Source organism: Schistocerca gregaria, chromosome 5, assembly GCF_023897955.1.
Source record: "Schistocerca gregaria isolate iqSchGreg1 chromosome 5, iqSchGreg1.2, whole genome shotgun sequence".
Lineage (NCBI taxonomy): Eukaryota > Metazoa > Arthropoda > Insecta > Orthoptera > Acrididae > Schistocerca > Schistocerca gregaria.
The window spans coordinates 253,792,193-253,814,804 of NC_064924.1; the positions used below are offsets into that span (position 1 = coordinate 253,792,193).

General features: G+C 43.2%; 1 protein-coding gene across 1 annotated transcript in view; it reads right to left on the reverse strand.

Moving 5' to 3' along the window:
• LOC126273164 (adenosylhomocysteinase-like) overlaps positions 1–21,922 on the reverse strand; it is a 29,065-nt gene extending 7,143 nt beyond the window's left edge. Inside the window, exons 1-5 of the mRNA XM_049976638.1 lie at positions 21,771–21,922; positions 21,345–21,535; positions 18,413–18,565; positions 9,917–10,105; positions 7,071–7,286 (exon numbers count right to left, since the gene is read on the reverse strand). Coding sequence (XP_049832595.1) covers positions 7,071–7,286; positions 9,917–10,105; positions 18,413–18,565; positions 21,345–21,535; positions 21,771–21,798 — 777 coding nt within the window. The 5' untranslated portion in view covers positions 21,799–21,922. The remainder of the gene's footprint in view (positions 1–7,070; positions 7,287–9,916; positions 10,106–18,412; positions 18,566–21,344; positions 21,536–21,770) is intronic.
• Positions 21,923–22,612: the final 690 nt, after the last annotated feature.

The following is a 22,612-nucleotide window of genomic DNA, read 5'->3' on the forward strand; positions in this document are numbered from 1 at the left end:
CCATCTGGAGGGAAGAGGAGAGTGGGCAAGGACAGGGGAAAGGAGGATGGCAGAAGAAAAAAAAAAAGGGCAAAATTAGATGTTATCGACACATGGTGAAGGATGAGATATTTCCGACAAGCCTCTGTTTAAGATAAATGGTCAAGGGACCTATACTCCTGTATCTTCTTTTCCTTCTTATAAAGTATATGGCGAGTAGCAATCTATCCTGGATTGCCCACTGTTTGGTTTTTCTTCTCATAAATCAGGCTACCCGGCAATTGTGGAGAGTGATTGTCATGACGAAGCGTGTGCATGTTTTGAGGTTTTCGGGCACTAAACAGCGTGGTCATCAGTGCCTAAACATATAGAAACAGTAACACATGCGGTGAAGGGACGGAGACAGACAAAAGAAGGAGAACGGCTAAAAGACACAGACCTGACGCAGTTCCAAATCCTCAAATACAGGTAAAACAAGAGGAGAAGAAACACATTGAAAAGGAAACGAAACAAGAAAGAGAGAACAGAAATCGAAGTGAAACAAGTAGGTAATCGTGACTGGCGGACCTCTTACTTAAAACCTGGGTGAGCCAGTCAACCAGCAGCACATTAAAATCCTTTCCCTAAAATCAGAGGCAACAAACTGGACAGGACACAGAACCTTAAGATCTTAACCACAGTCATTGCACCATCTTGCAAAATAGAGAACAAATCCGGTGGCAAGGAAAGCACCGCCCTCTGGTCAGAGAATACAAGACAGTCAAGTAAAATGTGGCAGACAGTAATCTGGACACTACAAGCACTGCGGATTGGGGGGGTCCTCCTGCCGGAGTAAAAAACCGTGCATTAAGGGACTGTGCCCAATGCGAAGGCGAGTGAGGAGAACCTCATCCTGCCTGCATGACTGGTAGGACGTACGCCATGGCCGTGTGGTGGCCTTGACCAGACAGCTTATTTTCACTGACTGCCAGCCATTCCTCTTCCCATTGACGCATAACACGAAAACGCAAAAGGGAGGTAACATCATGGAGGGGTCGGGATGCTGATTTAAAATATCGTAAAATAAGAGGTAAAAACTAATGCTACTCTGACAAGTCTAAAAGGATACTGGGTCTCTAGAGCAACCAGGGAGGCAGGCCAGTAAAACCCTGGAGTTGGTGTGCCACACGCTCCACACCAAGGGACTCAAGCAAATGCTTGGCACAAATCCCCAATGGTCTCGTTGCCCTGGGACGACTGGAAAAAGAGATGTTCCATAGACGGTCGGGCAACGGTAGGATACGCAGGGGAGGTAGGACAGGCAAGGAATTGACACACCCGTCGCACCATGAGGAGTTTCCGCCAGATGGGGAGTGGCAGTTCCCCTGCCTCAGCACACAGGCTGGGGATGGGACTGGTACAGAAGGCACTAGTGGCCAGCCTGATACCCTCATGGTGTACTGCGTCAAGAATCTTCTGATACGAAGGCCTCGTTGACCCATACACTGTGCATCCATAGTCAAGATGCGACCAGACGAAAGCCCTATAAAACTGCAGCAGACGCGCCCGATCTGCTCCCAGGACTGATGGCTCAGACACTTAAAAATATTCAGGGCCTGCACCTTGAGGTCTTTAAGGAGCGGCAATCACGACAACTTGGAATCAAAAGTGAGGCCCTGGAACCTCACAGAGTCTCTAAAAGGAAGAATGGTGTCCCTCAGACAATTCAGGGGAGGTAAAAAAGACGTCGAGAACGATTAAAATGAACATACACACATTTGTCTGCAGAAAAGGTAAAACCCGTCTTCGCAGTCCATGCCTCTAATTGCTTTATCGTAAGCTGCCACTGCCGACTAGCGGTGACAAGACCAGAGGAAGAACAGAAAACAGCAAAATCATCCACAAACAAGGAGCACTGGGCCGGACTCCTGATAGTGGACGTGATACTGTTAATGGCGACGGCAAAGAGGGTGACACTTAAAATGCTTCCCTGAGGAACACCATTCTCCTGCACATACAAATCAGATAGCACATTACCAACCGAATATCGAAAGAGGCGGCGGGAAAGAAAGGACCAAATGAAGATGGGGAGATGGCCACGAAAGCCCCACTGATGGAGTTGATTGAGGATAAGGCAGCACCAAGTAGTGTCATACGCCTTATTAATGTCGAAGAATACACCTAGACAATGCTGGTTACGTAGGAAGGCCTGCTGGATGGCCGCCTCAAGCAGGGTCAAGTTGTCTATAGTTGAACGACATCTCCGAAAGCCACATTGAGAGTGGCTAAGGAAATGCCTGGTCTCGAGCAGCCAAACCAGGCGACGGTTGACTATGCGTTCCAACGTCTTCCTGACACAGCTTGTCAAAGTAATAGTCTGATAACTACTGGGATGCATTCGGTTCTTCCCTGGTTTGAGGAGGGTAATCAAAATTGCCTCCCTCCACGAGTCAGGGAACGTGCCAGTAACTATATCATATTAAAACAATTCAGGAGAACTTCCTTGGATGGCAGAAACAAGTGCTGCAGCATGCTGTACTGGATTTGATCATGACCGCGCACAGCATCACGTGCCACAGACAGCGCCGAATCCAGTTTCCACATTGTGAAGGGGCAGCTGTAGGGTTCAGAATTTGAAGACCGGAAGTGCAAGTGACCCCTCTTGATGGCAGTGCGGTAGTGGCAGAAATCTGGATCACAGTTAATAGTGGCAGTAGATTCTGCAAAATGCATGGCCAGTGTCTGGGCAATGTCTTTGGGCGTTGTGAGGAGACATTCCTGATGCAGCAATGCCACGACAGGTAGTTGGCTGCGTTTCCCGGAAATCCTCCTGATGGCTTCCCATACATTCGTAGAACTAGTTGAGTGGGAGATGGAGTTCAAGAACGATTGCCATGACTGCTGTTTGCTCTCTAATCACTCGCCGCCCCTTGCCCTTGCCACCTGGAAGGCCACAAGATTGTCAGCTGAGGAACGGCACTTGAAGTGGCGCAGAGCTGCACAGCAGGCTTAGATGGCTGAGTGGCATTCAGTGGTCCACCAAGAGACAGGACGCCTCTTGGGATGACCTGAGGACCGTGGGATCGACAATTCAGTAGCATGGGAGATCACAGCTGTAACATGGTCGACCCATTAGTGGACACTGGCAGGGTGTTCCAAAACAGCGAAATGGCTGAAAATTGTCCAGTCAGCTCTGCAGAGGTGCCACCTGGGCAGCACTGGTAATGCCACGGCCTCATCCAGGAGGCGAATCCAAAGGAGGGATGTGATCACTAGAATGGAGGTCAGCAGCAACCTCCCACAGAGCAGAATCCATGAGTGTTGGAGAGCAAAATGAAAGAAATAGCTGACAATGACCCAGAAGCAGTACAGAAATGAGTGGGAGCGCCAGAGTTGAGAGGGCACAGTTCTTCAGACGTCATGAGGCTTTCCAGAACGTGACCCCTGGAGCAAGTAGTAGTGGAGCCCCATAAGACATGAGCACTGAAGTCCCCCAGAAGGAGATATGGGCAGGGGAGTTGGCTAATAAGGTCTGTGTGAGCCTCAGAGCCTATTGCATCCTGAGGCGGTAAGTAAATGGCACAGATTGTGAGCCTCTGCCCCACAAGAAGGTCAACTGCAACTGCTTGCAAGTCCATAACAAGAGGGAGCTCAGATGAGTGATGCATGTCACAGACAAAAACCTCAACACCACCCTTTGCCCCCCCCCCCCCCCCCCAATCAGATCATCTTTTCGATACATGGTATAGCCCCATAAAGAAAGAGCATCAGAGGCCCGAAAATGTGTCTCTTGGAGACATAATCACAAGGGGCGCTCTCTTACAAGAGGAGTTGTAATTCCGCCACATGCGTCCTGAACCCATTCAGGTTCCACTCTAATATGGGAGCCAGTGATCAGGGTGGCTGAACTTTCACCCTGCCTCTGTTCTTTGGAGAAGAGCCCGTACTGGCCGGAGATTTATTTCTGGGGCGAGAAGATCACCCCCGGTCGACATCAATGTCCATCAGCTCCAATGGTGACCCAAAGGAGATGTTAGACAGTATGATGGCCTCGTCATCGGACTGACCCTGACTGGTCTCCTCAGGTCGCAAAACCTTCACCTTCGGCGTCTGCCTTGGGGGGGCTTAGAATCCAGAACCTTGTCAACAGTCTGAGTTTTACTCGCCTGGGCAGAAGGCGCCATATGGGGAGGGGCAGGAAGTACCCCAATGTTGGCAACCACAGCATTGTCCGACGTTGTGGGGAGAGCTGCAGGTTGCAAAACAACCGCAGCAGCACAAGTGCACTGGCAAACACAGGTATTAGAGCTGACACTAGCAACCTCTGTTTGTGTAGCAACAGTGGCCAACTGCACCGGTTTCTGCAGAGTGGAAGCTAAAGATGTTGTAAACACAGGAGGCTGCATGGCCTTAAAGCTTCTTGGCCTCACGATAGGGGATGCGCTTAGATGTTTTGATCCCTTGTATCTCCCGCTCCTCAAGATAGATGGGGACAGACCCGGCTCCAGACAGGGTGACTCCCAGAACAATTCACGCACTTTACAGGTGATGAACAATTGGCTCCTTGATGGGCAGGCTGACCACATTTACCACAAGTGGCTATCCCATTGCACCCCAACATAGTATGCCCCAAGCACTGACATTTAAAACAGCGCATTGGGTTGGGGAAATATGGCCGTACTGGCAAACGTAAGAAACCCGCTTAACATGCTCTGGGAGTCTCGGGTAACTGAACTTGAGAAGAAACTAGTCTGATTTGACTAGGTCCCCATGGACTCTTTTCATAATATGCTGCACGTCAACAATACCTTCGTCAGCCCACTCAGATTTCAACTCGTCTTTGGGGATATCCACCAAGTCCCTAGATGTCACAACACCCTTACTATAGTTCAAAGTGGAGTGGAGCTCGGTCTCGATAGCATACTCTCCAAGACAGGTTGCTTTCCAAAGAGAAGCAACTTGACGGGAACTAGAAGTCTAACCTAACAGGGTCCCATTGCGCAGTCGCTTCACAGATTTCAGTGTTCCTGCAATTCCCTGAAGACGCTTGCGGATGTAAAAGGGAGAAACCCTCTCAAAGCTATCCTCCTTCCGTTTGACAATCAAAAACACATTCTGGTTATCAGCATGTGCTTTGTTACGACAGTCTGATACATCTCTAGTAGCACCAGGCGCTGGAGGACTCGCAGCACAAAGTCGCTTTTTTGATGGGGTGTGTTTTCCTACCAGTGGCCCACCCAATCCACTGGTAGGGGGAAACAGAGGTCAAGGGGTCCATTGTGGTCCCACGAGCAGCTAGGGAACCAAAGGTCTGCTCAGACAGAGCCCCGCATGCCTGAGTAAGCCTTATACAACTGGGGTGCGAAAGGTGCCCCAGAGGTTGCCTGCTTGCGACTGTTCCACCCCAACAGCCATGCATCTTATAGGCGCGCAGCACACCATAAGATTGAGGAGTTTTTATAGAGGTTGACCTTCCTCGCAATCCAGGTGGTCAAGCGAAGATTACCATTCCCCGCAGCACATAACATTCCACCGCCGCACCATGCTGTGGTCGCTGAAGCATGTCCGGAGGTTACAGTGACAGGAGACTGGCAGTGCTTACCAGTCCCCAGCTCAGGACCCCGGGGTTGCCAAGCCCTTACTCAGCAAATGAATGCTGAGCCCCTGGGGGCATGACAATTCACCACAGAGGGTTTACTGTACAGGGAAAGGCATGTGCCCGAAACATACTGGCAAAAACTCATGGATGGCAGGATGTCCTGCTTCACATAACACTGAAACCACAACACTGGGCTTCTCTGGGAGTGTCCCCCCCCCCTCCCCCCTCCCCCTCAAATGCCAGAATAAAGGTGACAATATCAGTGCAATTGTCCTTATGGTCTTTCCGAACTGAATGCCCCCATCATTCCAGATTGGCCCAGAGTTCCTCATCAGTTTGAAGGATAAGGTCCATATAGAAAAATGGCTAATGAGGAGTAATGGACACCAAGCTGCTCACAGGCACAAAAGGCTAAAGAACAAGGTTTGATCAACAGTGAACACAACTGCACCTTACTCAGAAAGTCCCCTTCACCAAACTTTTCTTCGATCTGCTCCACGAAAAATGAGTGCTTGGTGGCAGTGAAAGAGTCCCCATCAGTCCTGGTGCAGACCAGACAGCAGGGAAAGGGCTTCACCCCCAAGCAAGTGAGCCTGGCCCTCCTTCCACAGTGTACCCATCGAAGGGATGGTTGTAGGGACATAAGAATCAGCATTAGAAGATGCATTGCCAACTAAAGAGATGGCCACATAGATGAACAGCCAGCTTGGAGCTTTAGGCGCTTCGTTCACGACACATCCACCCTGATACCACCCATCTAATCAGGGGCTCTCCCCATGGGTGACACTCAGCCACAGCCTTGGCTGGCTGGCTGGCTGGCTACCTGGCACGGCAGCCATTACAGGGAGTTCTGATGCTCTAGAATGATAAGCAATTTCTCCTAGGCATAAACGGGGAGGTATCAGCTCAGGCATCAAAAGTGTGATTCCTGCACTCTGAGGCCTCAGCCAAAAGGGTATGTAACGACCGCACCACATTAACTGGCTACCGTACTGGCTACATAGCATTAAATGACAGTGGCATCGAGGAAAAGCGGGAAGAGGCAGAATGCCACATACCGAAGACACTAAGTACAGTGTTGTTGCCCTGTTAGTGCCACTACAGAGAGAAAATTTGGAAGGGAAAGTCAAACCCCAAAAAGAGATCAAAAATGCTGAAAAGGGAAGGGGAATCAAAAAACCGAGAGGAAAAAAACTGAAAGGAATACCAGAAACCAAGAGACTAGACAGGCCGACAAGCAAGAACAAGGTGCACACACAATCCTAAAAGCACCCACCGAAAAACTGCTTCTGCGTCCACAGTAGGTAGTAATCAGCACGAAAAAAAATGTGGAACCGGCATATTTATATAACTATTAGCTGTACCTAAAATAAAGTGTGGTTCACTGTTACAGGCCTTATTAATAATCTTAACGCCATCAAAATTAATTTTCCTCATTATCATGCACTTCATTCAACACTCATTTAAAAACAAATGATGTTTCTTTAACATAATCCATATATCATTAACTTACCTCATAGCCTTCCATTGAAGCCTGAAGTGCATTTATTGGGTCAATTTCTGTAATTATGACCCTACCGCCAAATGCTCTCAGTGACTGAGCACAACCTTTGCCTACATCTCCGTAACCAGCAACAACACAAACCTTTCCTGCTAACATGACATCCGTTGCTCGTTTTATGCCATCTATGAGGGATTCTCTGCAACCATACAGGTTGTCAAACTTGCTCTGAAAATGAAATGTTTCTACGTTAATAAATGTTGTAACGAATAGTAGAAAACACAAACACAAACACTAGGCACCAATGCTCTAAAACACTAACATGCCTTGCCTAGATAGAAAAGGCTAAAAAATTACCCTTCAAGTCAACAAAAGGCAGTACTGCTTCAATGTGGTGTTTAGCACTCAATCTGTAGGATTACCGAACATTTAGTCAGCAGTAATACCATCCCTTTAGAGGTATCACCTGAAGTCTCTACAGAAGAAAAAAGAAACTGTAATAAGATCAATGTCTTAACAGTTCCCGATTTGATGACCTACCTGTGTGGCTTTAGACAAATTAATCACCCAAATTCTGCTTGTAAATCTGAAACGATGTCTCCTGTGCAGCACTGTGTATGGTGGACATTTAGAGTGACTGCTAAAATGGGCTATACCAAATTATCAGCAATTCTTCTACGATTTTACAGGGCATGGTACATACTACACAGATTTAAACATAAATGACATTACTGTTTATATTCACTTACAACATACAAATCCTATAAATGAAAATAATCAATTACTGATAATATAATGTAAATGGATAGAAAAAAAAAAATCTTACTAAGCGGCAGCAGGGAATGCACACACAAAAAGAGTAACTTTTACAAGCTTTTGGAGCCAATGGCTCCTCCTCCTGGCAGAAGAGTTGAAGGGGAAAGGAAGAGAGATGAAGGAAAAGGACTGTAGGATTTTAGGGAAAGGAAAATAGTTCAGAAAAGTCACTCGGAACCCTGTGTCAAGGGAGACTTATCGCCTGGGATGAGAAGGAAAGTGATTGTTGAGGGATTGCATCGGGCAAGATTTGAAAACCTGAGACCTTAAAGGTGGAAGACAGGATAATATGCAAGACAGATTACTTCTACAATATCTTGCACAAATTAATAAGAGTGAAAAGCTAAGCACATTATATGTAACTGAGGTGGAGGAGGGGCAGTGAAAGGCCAACAGGAAATGAAAAATGTAGAAAACTAAAATGGAGTCAAGAATAGAGTTGTTAGTCAAATACATGCTGAGGAATTAATGTAAAATAAGGCCATGTGGGTGGCGAGAACTAAGGACATGTTATAATGTTAGTTCCCACTTGCGGAGTTTAAACTCTTGTCTGGGGGAAGAATCAAATTACACTTTTAGCGAAACAGGCACTGAGGCCATGGCATGTTGTACAGCATTTTCTGCAACAGGATATTGTGGGTTGCCTGTATATACATATACCCTCTGCCTTTGTCCCTATATCCTGAATGATAACTGGGTGGTAGTCATGCCGATGTGAAAGGCCAAACAGTGTTTACGCAACAGGTGGTATATGATTTATCGTTTCATATACTGTCAAAGGGAGAGCCACCTGGGAAATGACGTGTCAGTGCTTTGCAGTGAATGAAAGCAGTACATGGAGATAAAACATTTAAATTGCACATATAACCAAAATAAACTGAATTCCACTGGGAAAGTTTAATAATGATACGTATTGCTATGAAATTTTGTACCAGCAAAATGACAAAAACCTGCTACAATAAACACAATACAGCACACAGTATTATTTGATTGCTATGGGTGACTGAGCATGAAACCAGCAGTTTTACATTTTCCAGCAACCTATTCGAAACAGCTGAGTCAATACTTTTTTTTATGTCCAGAGCAGTACAATTAGAAAAGCTGTTACTCTGAATAGCTTAGTGATATTAAATGACATTTGCTATTAGCTTAATATTTACATGACTACAATGGTATTTCCAAAAGATAAAGTTATTTACATTTGAAACAGCAAAGGCCTGTTTATAATTAACACTGCTACTTGCCTCACAGCCAACAAGGGTTCCTAATTCTTTACTCTCCACAATTTGTTACTTTGCAATAGTTGACTATTCATCAAGTGGGTACAAGCTCAATAAATAGCAGTAATAAATTTTAGACATTGTTGATAGACATTTTTTTAATTTACTTTTGAATTTATAGATTTCCAATATCAAACAAACTATTATTTGCAATAAATACCATAAAGTGAAATAGGGGTTAAAAATCAGCAGCTAGATAATTGCTAAACGAGACTGCTTTAGATTTTCAAGGGAAGAATTTACTTCTGCACATGCGTACACACCGGGGACACTCCTGTAGTTGATATTACAACAATCAACCATTCAATGGCATTTGTGCACTAGCAAACCCTTGATTAAGAGTGAAAAAAAATAAGTTGTTTCTTTTCCATTGATTGTGAATGTTCGCACATCTTTATGCACAGAAAAGTAAAATTTCAGCACAAAATCATAACTTAAGCATGAGAATGGCAGTTTGATAAGCATCTAACCAATGGAAGATAGGTAAACTTCCAGCAATTACAAGTAAACCAAGTTATGTAAAGGTGTGAGAAAGCACAATGGCAATGAAAACATTACCAAATTTTTAAAATGTTTCCTACAGTGACAGATAGACAACAGGATAATATTTTTTATTTGGAGATTTGCAGAAAAATTAATTGTGTACTGAAATATGACTTATTGTATAAACTTGTGATCTGGAAAAATAAATTTTGCACTGAAACTTTACAATTTAATTTTAAATCGTGCAAGAAAATTTTTCTTTTCTTTTTACAAGCTTACCTTTGTTACAGAGTCATTCACATTAAATGCTGGAACCTTTAACGTATTTTCTTTCATCATTTTATACAGGTTATGTACACCAGTCGTCGTCTCTTCAGAAATGCCACGTATGTCTTTTAGATACTCTGGATATTTTGTGTGCACCAAATTAGTCAAATCACCACCATCATCCAGTATCATGTTCAGGGGCTAAAATCAGAAAGAAGTTAGTTTCCACATATACTAACATTACAATTGTACTTATTAAAACTGAAGAGGAAGATAAAACTGATAAAGTAACTATTAGAAAACATTAACAATTCGTAATGTTAGTGACAAATCAATGCAACTGAAACAGGAAAGTGCAACTAAAACTGTACACACATTTTTCAGTGATGCTTGGACATATTCAATTTCTTAAGTTTCTTGGAGAGTGTATGGAAATCAAATACAGCTATGGTTATAATTTATCAACTTCACGAACTGCACTACTGATATCCTGCTCTGGGCACAATCCTGACGAAGTTGTTGCCAAGTGCTAGCGTATAGTGGCAAAATGCAGCTGGGGGGCCATAGCTGTGTTCCAAGATATGTGGAAAACTTTCACTGCAGTCAAACCACTGTACTCTGTAAACAACTTCACTGGATTTAAATCTATGAAGAAAAAAAACGTTTCTTGAACACTCGAGGCAGGCACTTTGCTGAATATTACCATCAGTACATCATCCATTCATATTGGAGGAGGAGGGGGGGGGGGGGGGGAGGGATGACCTACATAGCATGTTAACTCTTGTAGCCATCATAACCCCAGGCATAAGTTATTAAAGGTGGAAATGAACACCTTTAAGACTGATTGAAAACAGCAGCTAGAGAGAGAGAGAGAGAGAGAGAGAGAGAGAGAGAGAGAGAGAGAGAGAGAGAGAGAGAGAGAGAGAGCGCACTGAAGAGGTGGGACGAGTACTTCAGCAGTTTAGTGGCAAAATGGGGAGGGCAAGGGCAGGTTCAGGGAACAAACAGCTCTAATTGCAAAGTCTAGAAACGGGATGTAATTTTGAATGTACGACTGGTATAAGGAAGTACCATTTTTCCTCGTTACAATTTTTTTCTATTTGCAAAGTCTACCAGAAAAGGTAATTCCAATAAGGGCAATACTTCAGGACAGAGAACATCCTCTGGGGGCTTCCACAATGAAAACTATGCTCTAATTTACTGTGAGTCCAGTGACTAGTTATCAAGGAGACAGTTGCAATAAATTCACTTTTTAGGGCTGGATTTTGTAGGCCCACTTTATTAAATGGCGACAACTGGTATGTGATTGTACTATTTTTTTTACAAGGCAGTAACACAATCTGCTATAGATTTTACACAAAGATAATTTGTAGTGTGTGAATTTTCTGAACGATAAATGTCTGCATAATTTTTTAAGAATGGATAGCTTAACTGTAGCATAAGAAGTCAAGCTTGTTCTCATTTCTGCCGTTCTAAGTGATTTTAAAGAGTGGGCTGCATGAGTGACATTAGTAAGTACACTATGTAGTACTGTTCAAATATCCACATAGCTTATAGCCAAGGTATTTATGTTTTTGCATCAAAAGGAACTTTACATTTTTTGTAGATATCAAGTATGAAATAAGTATTCCATGTAAATGAAATTCCACTTAAATACCCTATGGTATGGTCACAGGAAGGTCAATATACCCTTTCATTGCAGTAAGTGGAAGATTGTGATAGGTCTGATGTGACAGGTCCTTTTCAGTAGAACCATATTTGCACATGGTATACTTTAAATTTCAATCATAAAGGGAACTTACAAATGTGATTATGGAGAAATATTAGGACAGTAAGAGAGCTGATGCTCTCAAAGTCCATATGATGAATCAAGGGTAATAATAATACGAAAACATGTATATATTTGCATGTTATAACTTACAAACAAGTATCTTACAAAGGCAAACCCAAAATGATACAAATGTTTTAACTAGGTTTAGGAATGAGAAGGGAACAAAAGAAATGATTAATATAGTATCCAGTACAAGTAAAAAGAATGACTTCTTGTAAACTTTCACATTTGAATTAGATTACTTAAAAACAGAGGTACACTTAGTTATATGGCATGCCACCTTGTCTATAAATAAGCAAGCATATCTACAATTTTAATTTGTTTATGCTAGTTAAAGACTACAGAAAAAATGTCATTTTATGCATGTGATATCCTGTAGTAGTTCAAATATTTGTTTTGTATTTTATCATTTGACATATATATGCCACATGGAGCTACCAACACCACACGGAGTGCCAAGGAGGACCTTACATACATACACATCTATGCACTTACTCTGCAAGCCACCATTAAGTGCATGGCCGAGCGTACCCTGTAGCACTACTAGCCGTCTTCTTTTGTGTTCCACTCTTAGACAGAGCACAGGAAAAATGACTGTCTATATACCTCTGTATGAGCCCTAATTTCTCGTATCTTACCTTCATGGTTCTTACACGAAATGCATGTATCATCATCATCATCATCATCATCATCATCATCCCCCCCCCCCCTCCAAGGATACCCATACATGTTCTAGAAGTGACACTTGCATATTTTTCAAACCTATCAGTAACAAATCTAGTAGCTCGTCTGAATTGCTTTGATGTCTTCCTTTAATACAGTCTGGTGCTGATCCCAGACAATTGAGCAGTACTCAAAACTAGGTCGCACTAGCGTTTTATAAGCTATCTCCTTTAAAGATGAACCACACTTCCCTAAAATTCTCCCAATGAACCAAAGTCAACTATTGACCTTTTTTACCACTATCCTCATATGTCAATACAATTTCATAATGCTTTGCAATGTCACACTCAGATATCTAAATGGTGTGACCTTGTTACACAGGACACTTCAAATGCTGCATCTGAACATTACAGGTTCTTTTTTTCCTGCTCATCTTCATTAACTTACATTTTCCTTGCTTTTAGAGCTGGCTGCTATTCATCACACTAACTAGATATTTTATCCGAGTCCTCTTGTATTCTTCTACAGGCACTCATCTTCGGCACCTTCCCGTTCAGGACAGGATCAGCAGCAAACAACTACAGACTGCCACCTTTTCTGTCTGCCACATCATTGAGTTATATAGAAAATAGTATATGTCCCATCACACTTCCATGGGGAACTCCTGACACTACCTTTGTCTCTGAGCAGCACTCATCAAGGACAACATACTGTGTTCTCTCAACTAAGAAGTCTTCAAGCCGCTCACATATCTGGGAACCTATTCCACATGCCTGCAACCTTGTTGACCGTCTGCAGTGGGATGCCATGTCAAGTTCTTTTCATAAATCTAGAAATATGGAAATTAATCTGCCTATTGCCTTTCATCCGTAGTTCACACTAAATCGTGTGAAGAAAGGGCAAGCTGAGTTCCAAACAAATAATGCTTCCTGAAACTATGCTGCTTTGTGGACATAAGCTTTCTGGTCTCTATGAAATATATTCAAACTGAGAATATGTTCAAGGATTCTGTAGCAAACTGCTGTTGAAGATACTGGTCTATTCTTTTACCCCTCATATATGGGAGTCACCTACACTTATTGACCCTGGGGACATAGTGCTTGGTGAGCGATTAGCAATGAATGCAAACTAAGGGGCCAATGCTGTAGAGTATTCTTTGCGAAACCAAACTGGGATCCCATCTGGACCTGAAATTATTTTTTTTTGTTTCCATGTTTCTCTATGCTTATTACCATTAGTACGTCATCCATATGGGACACTGACAGTCAAACAATGGTCTTTGTACTGTTGTGCTGCACGAACTATTTCTGAAATGCAGAGTTTAAAACTTCCGCTTTCATTTTGCTGTCTTCAACTGCCACACCAAACTGTTCAATGATTGATTGAATGGAAGCCTTTGACCCACTTAGCACTTTTACATAGTACCAGAATTTTCTCGGGTTCTCAGCCAGATCTTTTTCTAAGGTATGACAGTGGCAGTAGTTGTATGCTTTGTGCATAGATCTTTTCACAGATGCACAAATCTCTTCAAACTTTTGCCTGTTGCCATCTACACATTCTCTCTTGAAACAACAGTTCAGAATTTCGTTGGTAAACCAGGGTGGTTCTTTTCTGTCTTTAACCACTTACTAGGTGCATACTTGTCCAGAGCAAGATTCACATTCTGCTTGAACTCTGCCCATAATTCCTCTGTGTTCATCTTAATGAAACTAAATTACTGCAATTCATTGTCTAAGCAAGATGCCAACATTTGCTTTTCTATTCTTTTTAGCAGAAACACTCCTCACTTTGACCCATTTATTAATTTTCATAACAACAGTCGCTATAATACCACAGTCATTAATCCCCATCTCTGTACTGACACCATCAATAAGGCCAAGCATGTTTCCAGCTACAAAGAGTATAAGAAAGATGTGATGGCACCAAGCTGTCATAAGCCTTATGAAGATTGAAGAAAACTGCTACCAGGTTGTGGCACTGAGGTAAGGCCTACTGAAGCAGGTAATTGACTAGACTGTCCCTCCTGAAAGTCACATTTGCCAGGAAACTAAACTCCCAAGATTCGAGGGCACAACAGAGCTGACAAGTCACCATCCATTCAAATAACTTGCAGGGAACACTAGTCAGACTAATCAGCCCGTAACGATTGAGGGATGATGGATCCTTACCAGGCAGGAACCACACTAATGTCCCTCCAATGAGAGCAGAAAACATCTAGAGGCAAATATGGTTGAACACGCAAGGAGATATGGTTACTGTGCAGAACTGACGTGTTGAAGCAATTGGTTAGGGTCGATATTGGGGCCAGGGGCTTAATTTTGGGAAGAGGAGAGGGTCAGAAGATGTTCCCATTCAGGTTCATTACACGATTCTGCCTAACAAGGGATAAAACCTAAGTTGAAAACTTCAGCCCCCCCAGTTTCCAGAGGATGGCAATGGGATAGGAGGCTGCCACCAATGCTGTCGCAAAATGGGCCGCAAGATGTTCCACAAAAACTGATGGATCCATACAAAGACCACTTGGCAGCCTTGGAGGGTGCAGAGTGTAACGCCAAAAATGGCGGTGGTGAGAATAATCTTATTGGACACATCATGGATGAGCTTGTCAATACAACCTGACAAAGAAGAGGTAAACAACCTGGGAGTTATACAGAGGTCAATCAGTACACTGAGCTTTGGGAGGTGGGAAGGGAATGAGGGAATCAATGGGAATTGGTTGCTATTGCAGAGGCTATCACACGGTGACCAGCATGATGAATAGAGAAGGGAGGGCAAGTCAGTGAAAGATCAATGGCAGAGAAATTGCTCTAAGCAGACTAAACTGGCTATGGGAACCATCATTAAGGTGGCACAGATCGTGGTCTACATCTACATCCGTACTCCGCAAGCCACCTGACGGTGTGTGGCGGAGGGTACCCTGAGTACCTCTATCGGTTCTCCCTTCTATTCCAGTCTCGTATTGTACGTGGAAAGAAGGATTGTCGGTATGCTTCTGTGTGGGCTCTAATCTCTCTGATTTTATCCTCATGGTCTCTTCGCGAGATATACGTAGGAGGGAGCAATATACTGCTTGACTCTTCGGTGAAGGTATGTTCTCGAAACTTTAACAAAAGCCCGTACCGAGCTACTGAGCGTCTCTCCTGCAGAGTCTTCCACTGGAGTATATCTATCATCTCCGTAACGCTTTCGCAATTACTAAATGATCCTGTAACGAAGCGCGCTGCTCTCCGTTGGATCTTCTCTATCTCTTCTATCAACCCTACCTGGTGCGGATCCCACACTGCTGAGCAGTATTCAAGCATTGGGCGAACAAGCGTACTGTAACCTACTTCCTTTGTTGTCGGATTGCATTTCCTTAGGATTCTTCCAATGAATCTCAGTCTGGCATCTGCTTTACCGACGATCAACTTTATATGATCATTCCATTTTAAATCACTCCTAATGCGTACTCCCAGATAATTTATGGAATTAACTGCTTCCAGTTGCTGACCTGCTATTTTGTAGCTAAATGATAAGGGACCTATCTTTCTATGTATTCGCATCACATCACACTTCGCTACATTGAGATTCAATTGCCATTCCGTGCACCATGCGTCAATTCGCTGCAGATCCTCCTGCATTTCAGTACAATTTTCCATTGTTGCAACCTTTCGATACACAACAGCATCATCTGCAAAAAGCCTCAGTGAACTTCCGATGTCATCCACCAGGTCATTTATGTATATTGTGAATAGCAACGGTCCTATGACACTCCCCTGCGGCACACCTGAAATCACTCTTACTTCGGAAGACTTCTCTCCATTGAGAATGACGTGCTGCGTTCTGTTATCTAGGAACTCCTCAATCCAATCACACAATTGATCTGATAGTCCGTATGCTCTTACTTTGTTCATTAAACGACTGTGGGGAACTGTGTCAAACGCCTTGCGGAAGTCAAGAAACACGGCATCTACCTGTGAACCCGTGTCTAAGGCCCTCTGAGTCTCGTGGACGAATAGCGCGAGCTGGGTTTCACACGATCGTCTTTTTCGAAACCCATGCTGATTCCTACAGAGTAGATTTCTAGTCTCCAGAAAAGACATTATACTCGAACATAATAATGGTCCACAAGAAACCTGTCTATGAGAAGACCTCGGCTAGACAAAAAAGCCGTGACCTACAAGGGGTGATGGCCATTAAAATCCCACAAGAGAAGGTGAGGTAGAGATTGAAAATCATGACTGCAGAGTCCATGTGGACCTGGACAGCAACTACTTCTAATGCGGTATGAAGAGGGTCCACGTGTTAACAACGCCTGTGCAGACCAACATGCAAATGCCACCAGAAACCCGGTGCCGACAAAGCATGGAACCTGAGAGCATCAACATGAGATTCCTGAAGAATGACAAGCTCTGGATTGGAAGGTGACTAATACCCATTTCAAAGCCACTGAATAAGTACAGAATTGGGATCCAAATGGGAGGTAAATGGTCTGAAGGTGGTTACGCCAATGGGCTATTAGACGTTCCCAATAAGGACAGGGTGGCATTCATAAACAAGAGGTCAAACTAGTTGCCATGGGGAGTTGGCACCACTGGGGGCTCCGAGGGGCCTTCTACTTCTACTATTTCATAGGTCGAGGAAGTAAGGTCTATCTCTTATTCAGAGGCTCACTTCACCAAACTCATCTGATAGTTTCCACACAAAAATAACAGCTTGGTGGCGGTGAAAGTGTCCCTGTCAATCCTGGGGTGAATTGGCTAGCAGAGAAAGGCTTTCACCTCAAGCCAACAAACCTGGCCCTTCTCCCAGTGTGCAGCCAGGGAAGGGTAGGCTGCAAGGTCATAACAAAACCACATTAAAAAATCCATTCCGAAATAAAGGAATGGTCGTAGTAGAAGAATGGCCACCTTTTTGGAGCGTAATTTGTTTCATGCGCAAAGCCACCATCCTGATACTACCCACTCTAATCAAGAGCTCTCCCTGTGCGCGTAACCGAACCAAAGCTAATGCCGTCTGGCATGGTAGCCATTGCTGGGAGTTCTGATGTTGCAGAATAACAAGCAATCACTTAAGTTACATGCGGAGGCAACATCTCAGCTATCAGAAGTTTGATCCATGTGTTAGGATGCTCAAACGAAAGGGTAAATAGTGACCCTACCACACAGGCTGAGTACCATGCTGGCTATGTGGCATTAAAAGACAATGGCATTCAAGAAAAATGAAAGAGGCAGTACAGCCACAAGGTGAAGATGCAAAGTAAGGTGTTCTTCCTCAGATGGCTCACATTACAGTGAAAATTTAGAAGGTGAGGTCAAACCCCAATGGGGGACCCAAACACCAAAAAAAGAACAAGAGAAACAAAACCATACAGTAGCACGAATCAGGATAGGTGGGCCTATGTAAGCCAGGGCTCCAAGAGAGGAGAGGAGTGAGGGCAGGGAGTAATGGGCCCAAGGAATGGAATGCAGCTTGGGAACAAAGAAAAGGCCACAACAGTTTGGGGCTCTGTGTGCACCTGCGCCCTGCAACAACTCATGAAAGAGCCACGAGCCTCCCTGACGGGAGGGGGGGGGGGGGGTGTTACTGCGACAAACAGAAACGAACGCATATCCATCATCCATACTGATACAGACAGCAGTTACAGTGCAGTGTAATAAGGTTTCCTATGCATATCCATCTATGATCAATGATTTAATGATCAATAACTTAATAGTATATCTAGAACAACAAGCCTTTCCAGTCAACACCACTTTAACCTCTCTCTCTCTCTCTCTCTCTCTCTCTCTCTCTCTCTCTCTCTCTCTCTCTCTCTCTCTCTCTCTCCCTCCCACCCCCCCCCCCCCCCCCGGTGTCGTGTGTGTGTGTCTTTTTTTATCAGGACACTGGAACAAACAAAGTTCAATGATAGGATGCTTATACTACCATCTATCCTCCACTTTCTGAGCCAAATAGTCTTAACGAAAATTGTTTGAAACTGTAGTATATCATTACCAATTATCTGTCTCACAGATGTATCAATCAAAACTGAATACCTTATTATCTTTAAAAACGAGTGTCTGTTCAATGCACCATATATATTCTTCATCTGTTTCTCCCTTCCAAGCATACACTGGGATGCCTCTCTTAGCGATGGCGGCTGCAGCATGATCTTGGGTGCTAAATATGTTGCAGCTTGACCACTGGACCTATGAAAAAAGTTAAATGCTAGAAATTTCTGTAAATGGTACTCTGAATCTTTATAACAAATTCTGATTGCTCAATGTTCTCTTTTAAAAAGAAAACACTACACAAAATAATATTTCCTACATGAGGCACATTGGTAGCCCAATGACAAAACCAACAAGGATATGAAATGAAAATGATAAATCGCAATTGTCATGACAAACGGCAAGATAGGCCTCGTATCTATAATTGCAGTCATGCATAATGGTGGTTGAGATTAGGCTTGTTCTGCACATCTACACACATAAAAAAAAGTTTTGCATCACCCCAGTTCCCAGAACTCCGGAAGACAGATCTTGACTTTGGATATTGTCTCACAGACACAGTCCCTTCCACCATAAAGGAGGTACACAGCTCGCCTTGTCTGTAGTTCAACCATGCCTAGACAGTCAACACCGCAGTTTGATCACGTCCGCATTGTTACTTTGTGGCAGGAAGTGCTGTCAACAAGGAAAGTGTCCAGGCATCTCCAAGTGAACCTACGCGATGTTGTTCGGACAAGGAGATACAGAAACTGTTGATGACATGCCTTGCTCAGGCCGCCCAAGGGCTACTACTACAGTGGATGACTTACCTATGGATTATGTCTTGGAGGAACCATGACAGCAATGCCACTATGTTGAATAATGCTTTTCGTGCAGCCACAGAACGACATGTTATGACAAACTGTGTGCAAATATACTGCATGATCCGCAACTTCTCTCCCAACACCCATGGCAAGGTCCATCTTCGCAACCATGACACCATGCAGTGCGATACAGATGGGCACAACAATATGCTGAATGGACAGCTCAGTATTGGCGTCATGTTCTCTTCACTGAAGAGTGTTGCATATGCCTTCACACCTTCAACCAGACAATCGTCAGACGTGTTTGGAGGCAACCCAGTCAGGCTGAATGCCTTAGATACACTGTCCAGCGAGTGCAGCAAGCTGGAGGTTCCCTGCTTTTTTTTGGGGGGTGGTATTATGTGGGACCGATGTACACAGTGGGTGGTCATGGAAGGTGCTGTAACGTCTGTATAATATGTGTATGCCATCCTCTGACCGATAGTGCAATCATCGGCAGCATATTCGCGAGGCATTTGTCTTCATGGATGACAATTCACACCCCCATCGTGCACAGCTAGTGAATGACTCCCTTCAGGATAATGACATCACTCGACTGGAGTGGACAGCATGTTCTCCGGACATGAACCCTATCAAATATGCCTGGGATAGACTGAAAAGGGCTGTTTATCGTCGACATGACCCACCAACCACTCAGGGATCTACACCAAAGTGCCACTGAGTAGGACAATCTGTGCCTTGATGAACTTGTGGACAGTTTGCCACGACCAATACAGGCATGCATCAATGCAAGAGGACGTACTGCTGGGTACCAGTGTGTACAGCAATCTGGACCATCACTTCTGAAGGTCTCACTGTATTTTGGCACAACATGCAATATGTTGTTTTCATGAGCAGTAAAAAGGGCAGAAATGATTATGTTGATCTCTATTCTAATTTTCTGTACAGGTTCTGGAACACTCAGAACCGAGGTAATGCAACCCCCCCCCCCCCCCTTTGTGTGTGTGTGTGTGTGTGTGTATCACGCCTTCTGACAACCAGCAAGTGTTCAGTAGAGTTCTTGGTTCTGGATGTCTTAGCCAATGCGAGCATTAAACGTGATCACAGTTAACTATTTAGTTAATGTTTATTGCATATTGTCACAGCTGATTGTGGTGATAAGCTACAAATTCTGGACAAACAGTCAAGAGAACAATTTACAGTACACAGGCTTTCATCAAGTTCACAGCACTTAAACTTACCGCAACCATTGCTCGGAATCGGCAACAACACAATCCTCATTTATGTCTTTAGCTGCAGGAACTGCCGTCAGTTGTGGTTTGGACTATAGTTCATACTTACTGAAGTGAATGCCATTCAAGAAAGTGCACAGTCTCTGTGTGAACTTGGAAAACTGCACAAATTCTGTGCTATACAATCACAAAATTATAAGTGTTTCAGCTTTGTATGAACAAATAAATGAAAGATGAATATGTTCAAGGAGTAACTCAACATATATATTAAATGAAAAACACAGGAATATGCTTAAATTGTTTAACTTTTTTTAAAAAAATTAATGCATTAGTGTGCCACTGTGTAAGCAACAAACAGATGCTGGTCTGGCAACATTTCTCTCTAATAGTACCCCTCTGCTCAAGATCAACAATACTTAAAAAAAAAAAAAACTGCCACATAATTGATTGCCCTGGGGAAGATCAGATATTAAAAAAACTACATATGCTAGGATTCTACAAGAGAATTGAAATGGCTCTGAGCACAATGGGACTTAACTGCTGTGGTCATCAGTCCCCTAGAACTTAGAACTAGCCTACTTAAACCTAACTAACCTAAGGACATCACAAACACCCATACCCAAGGCAGGATTAGAACCTGCGACCACAGCGTAAGAGAATGCAGTCTACTCCTGTATTTGATAATGAACAGCTCTTTGCAACTCAGTATTTTTTGCTGGACTGAGAAGGCTATTTACAAACATACTGCCGTAATAAACAGATGACAAATTGTGTCAAGCCCATTTATTATACCTTGAAGTAGATGCACTTGCAACATACCACTTCTTAGGATATATATTAAAAGTACCTTATACGCTGGTATTGTCAGTGAGTAAGTCCATGCATTGTGTCACTTAGTACTAACCAAGAAATTAGTTAAAGAGTGTAACTACGTTTACCTACCTCAGCTCCTAATTCTAACAGTGTCTCAATCAGTACAGCAGTTTGTATAGTCATATGAAGGCACCCGCTTATCCGAGCGCCCTGCAGAGGTTTTTCTGCTCCGTATTTCGCCCGGATAGCCATCAGTCCTGGCATTTCATTTTCAGCAAGCGTAATTTCCTTACGGCCCCATTCGGCCAGGCTGATGTCAGCTAAATTTACAACAGAAGAGCAATGTAAATATGCACTGCTTTAGGAAAAAGCACGGGAAATATTCGTAAAAATTCCCACAATTCTTCATGTAACAAAAATATTTTCAACAACGAGAAAGTATCGCTCAAAACATGTCACTCGCCGGCAACAGCACGTGTTTGTTTCTAAGACCGTCTAGTAAACAAATGCGTTGACAAGACCTGTTACAGTTTCTTACCAGTTGTAGGCACTCACCTATTTTATACGGTGGTTTAGAGACCATGTTTCTCTACTCCAAAAACTTACAAGACTCCTTCCTTCCTATTCTCCCAAATCCCGGGTAACACGAGCGCGCTTTATTTATATAACGCTCTTGGTCCAAAGATAATTGCACCTCAGAGTGCAAACGTGCAGGCATACATTCTAGAACTATATATCAAAATGCACATGATTTTGGCGCCAATATTTTGTATGTAGGAATTCCTAAATTCACTTTTGACAAGACAATACTAGTTAAGATAAAATAAATTTTCGCAAGTCCTTATTGCCAGTGCCAAAACTATGAACATCAGCACAGTAATGGTCATTGTCATACTGACGGATATAAGCAGCATTCATTTTGCTACTGACGAATACTGTGCAGCGATCAAACAAAATTTGTCTTTTAGATACATACAATCATAAAATATTAAAATGTTAGACAAGATAAAGAGAAATTAGAAACGGAGAATAGTCATATTTGTCTATATTTCATCAACCCAGTTAACTGTGATTTATAGTCAGAAGATCGAATACTGCAGCAATAAATTTGAAAACAGTTGATATATATAAAATATGTACTTATCTCAGATTCATTCAATGTTTATTTACCGTGAATTACATGCGATTCCCAAATATTGCATAATGAATGTATGTTCCATAGGGCACTTCCAAAAATGTGCAATTCATGACTTCCACACTTGGATTCATTAATTATTAACACCTTTTCAGAATATGGTTCGGAAATGAGTACCTGCAACAAACAGATTGTTTTTGTCCTCGTTCCGCTGATGTTACATCATTAGTCTAATATGGCTTTGTCATTTTATAACATCAGT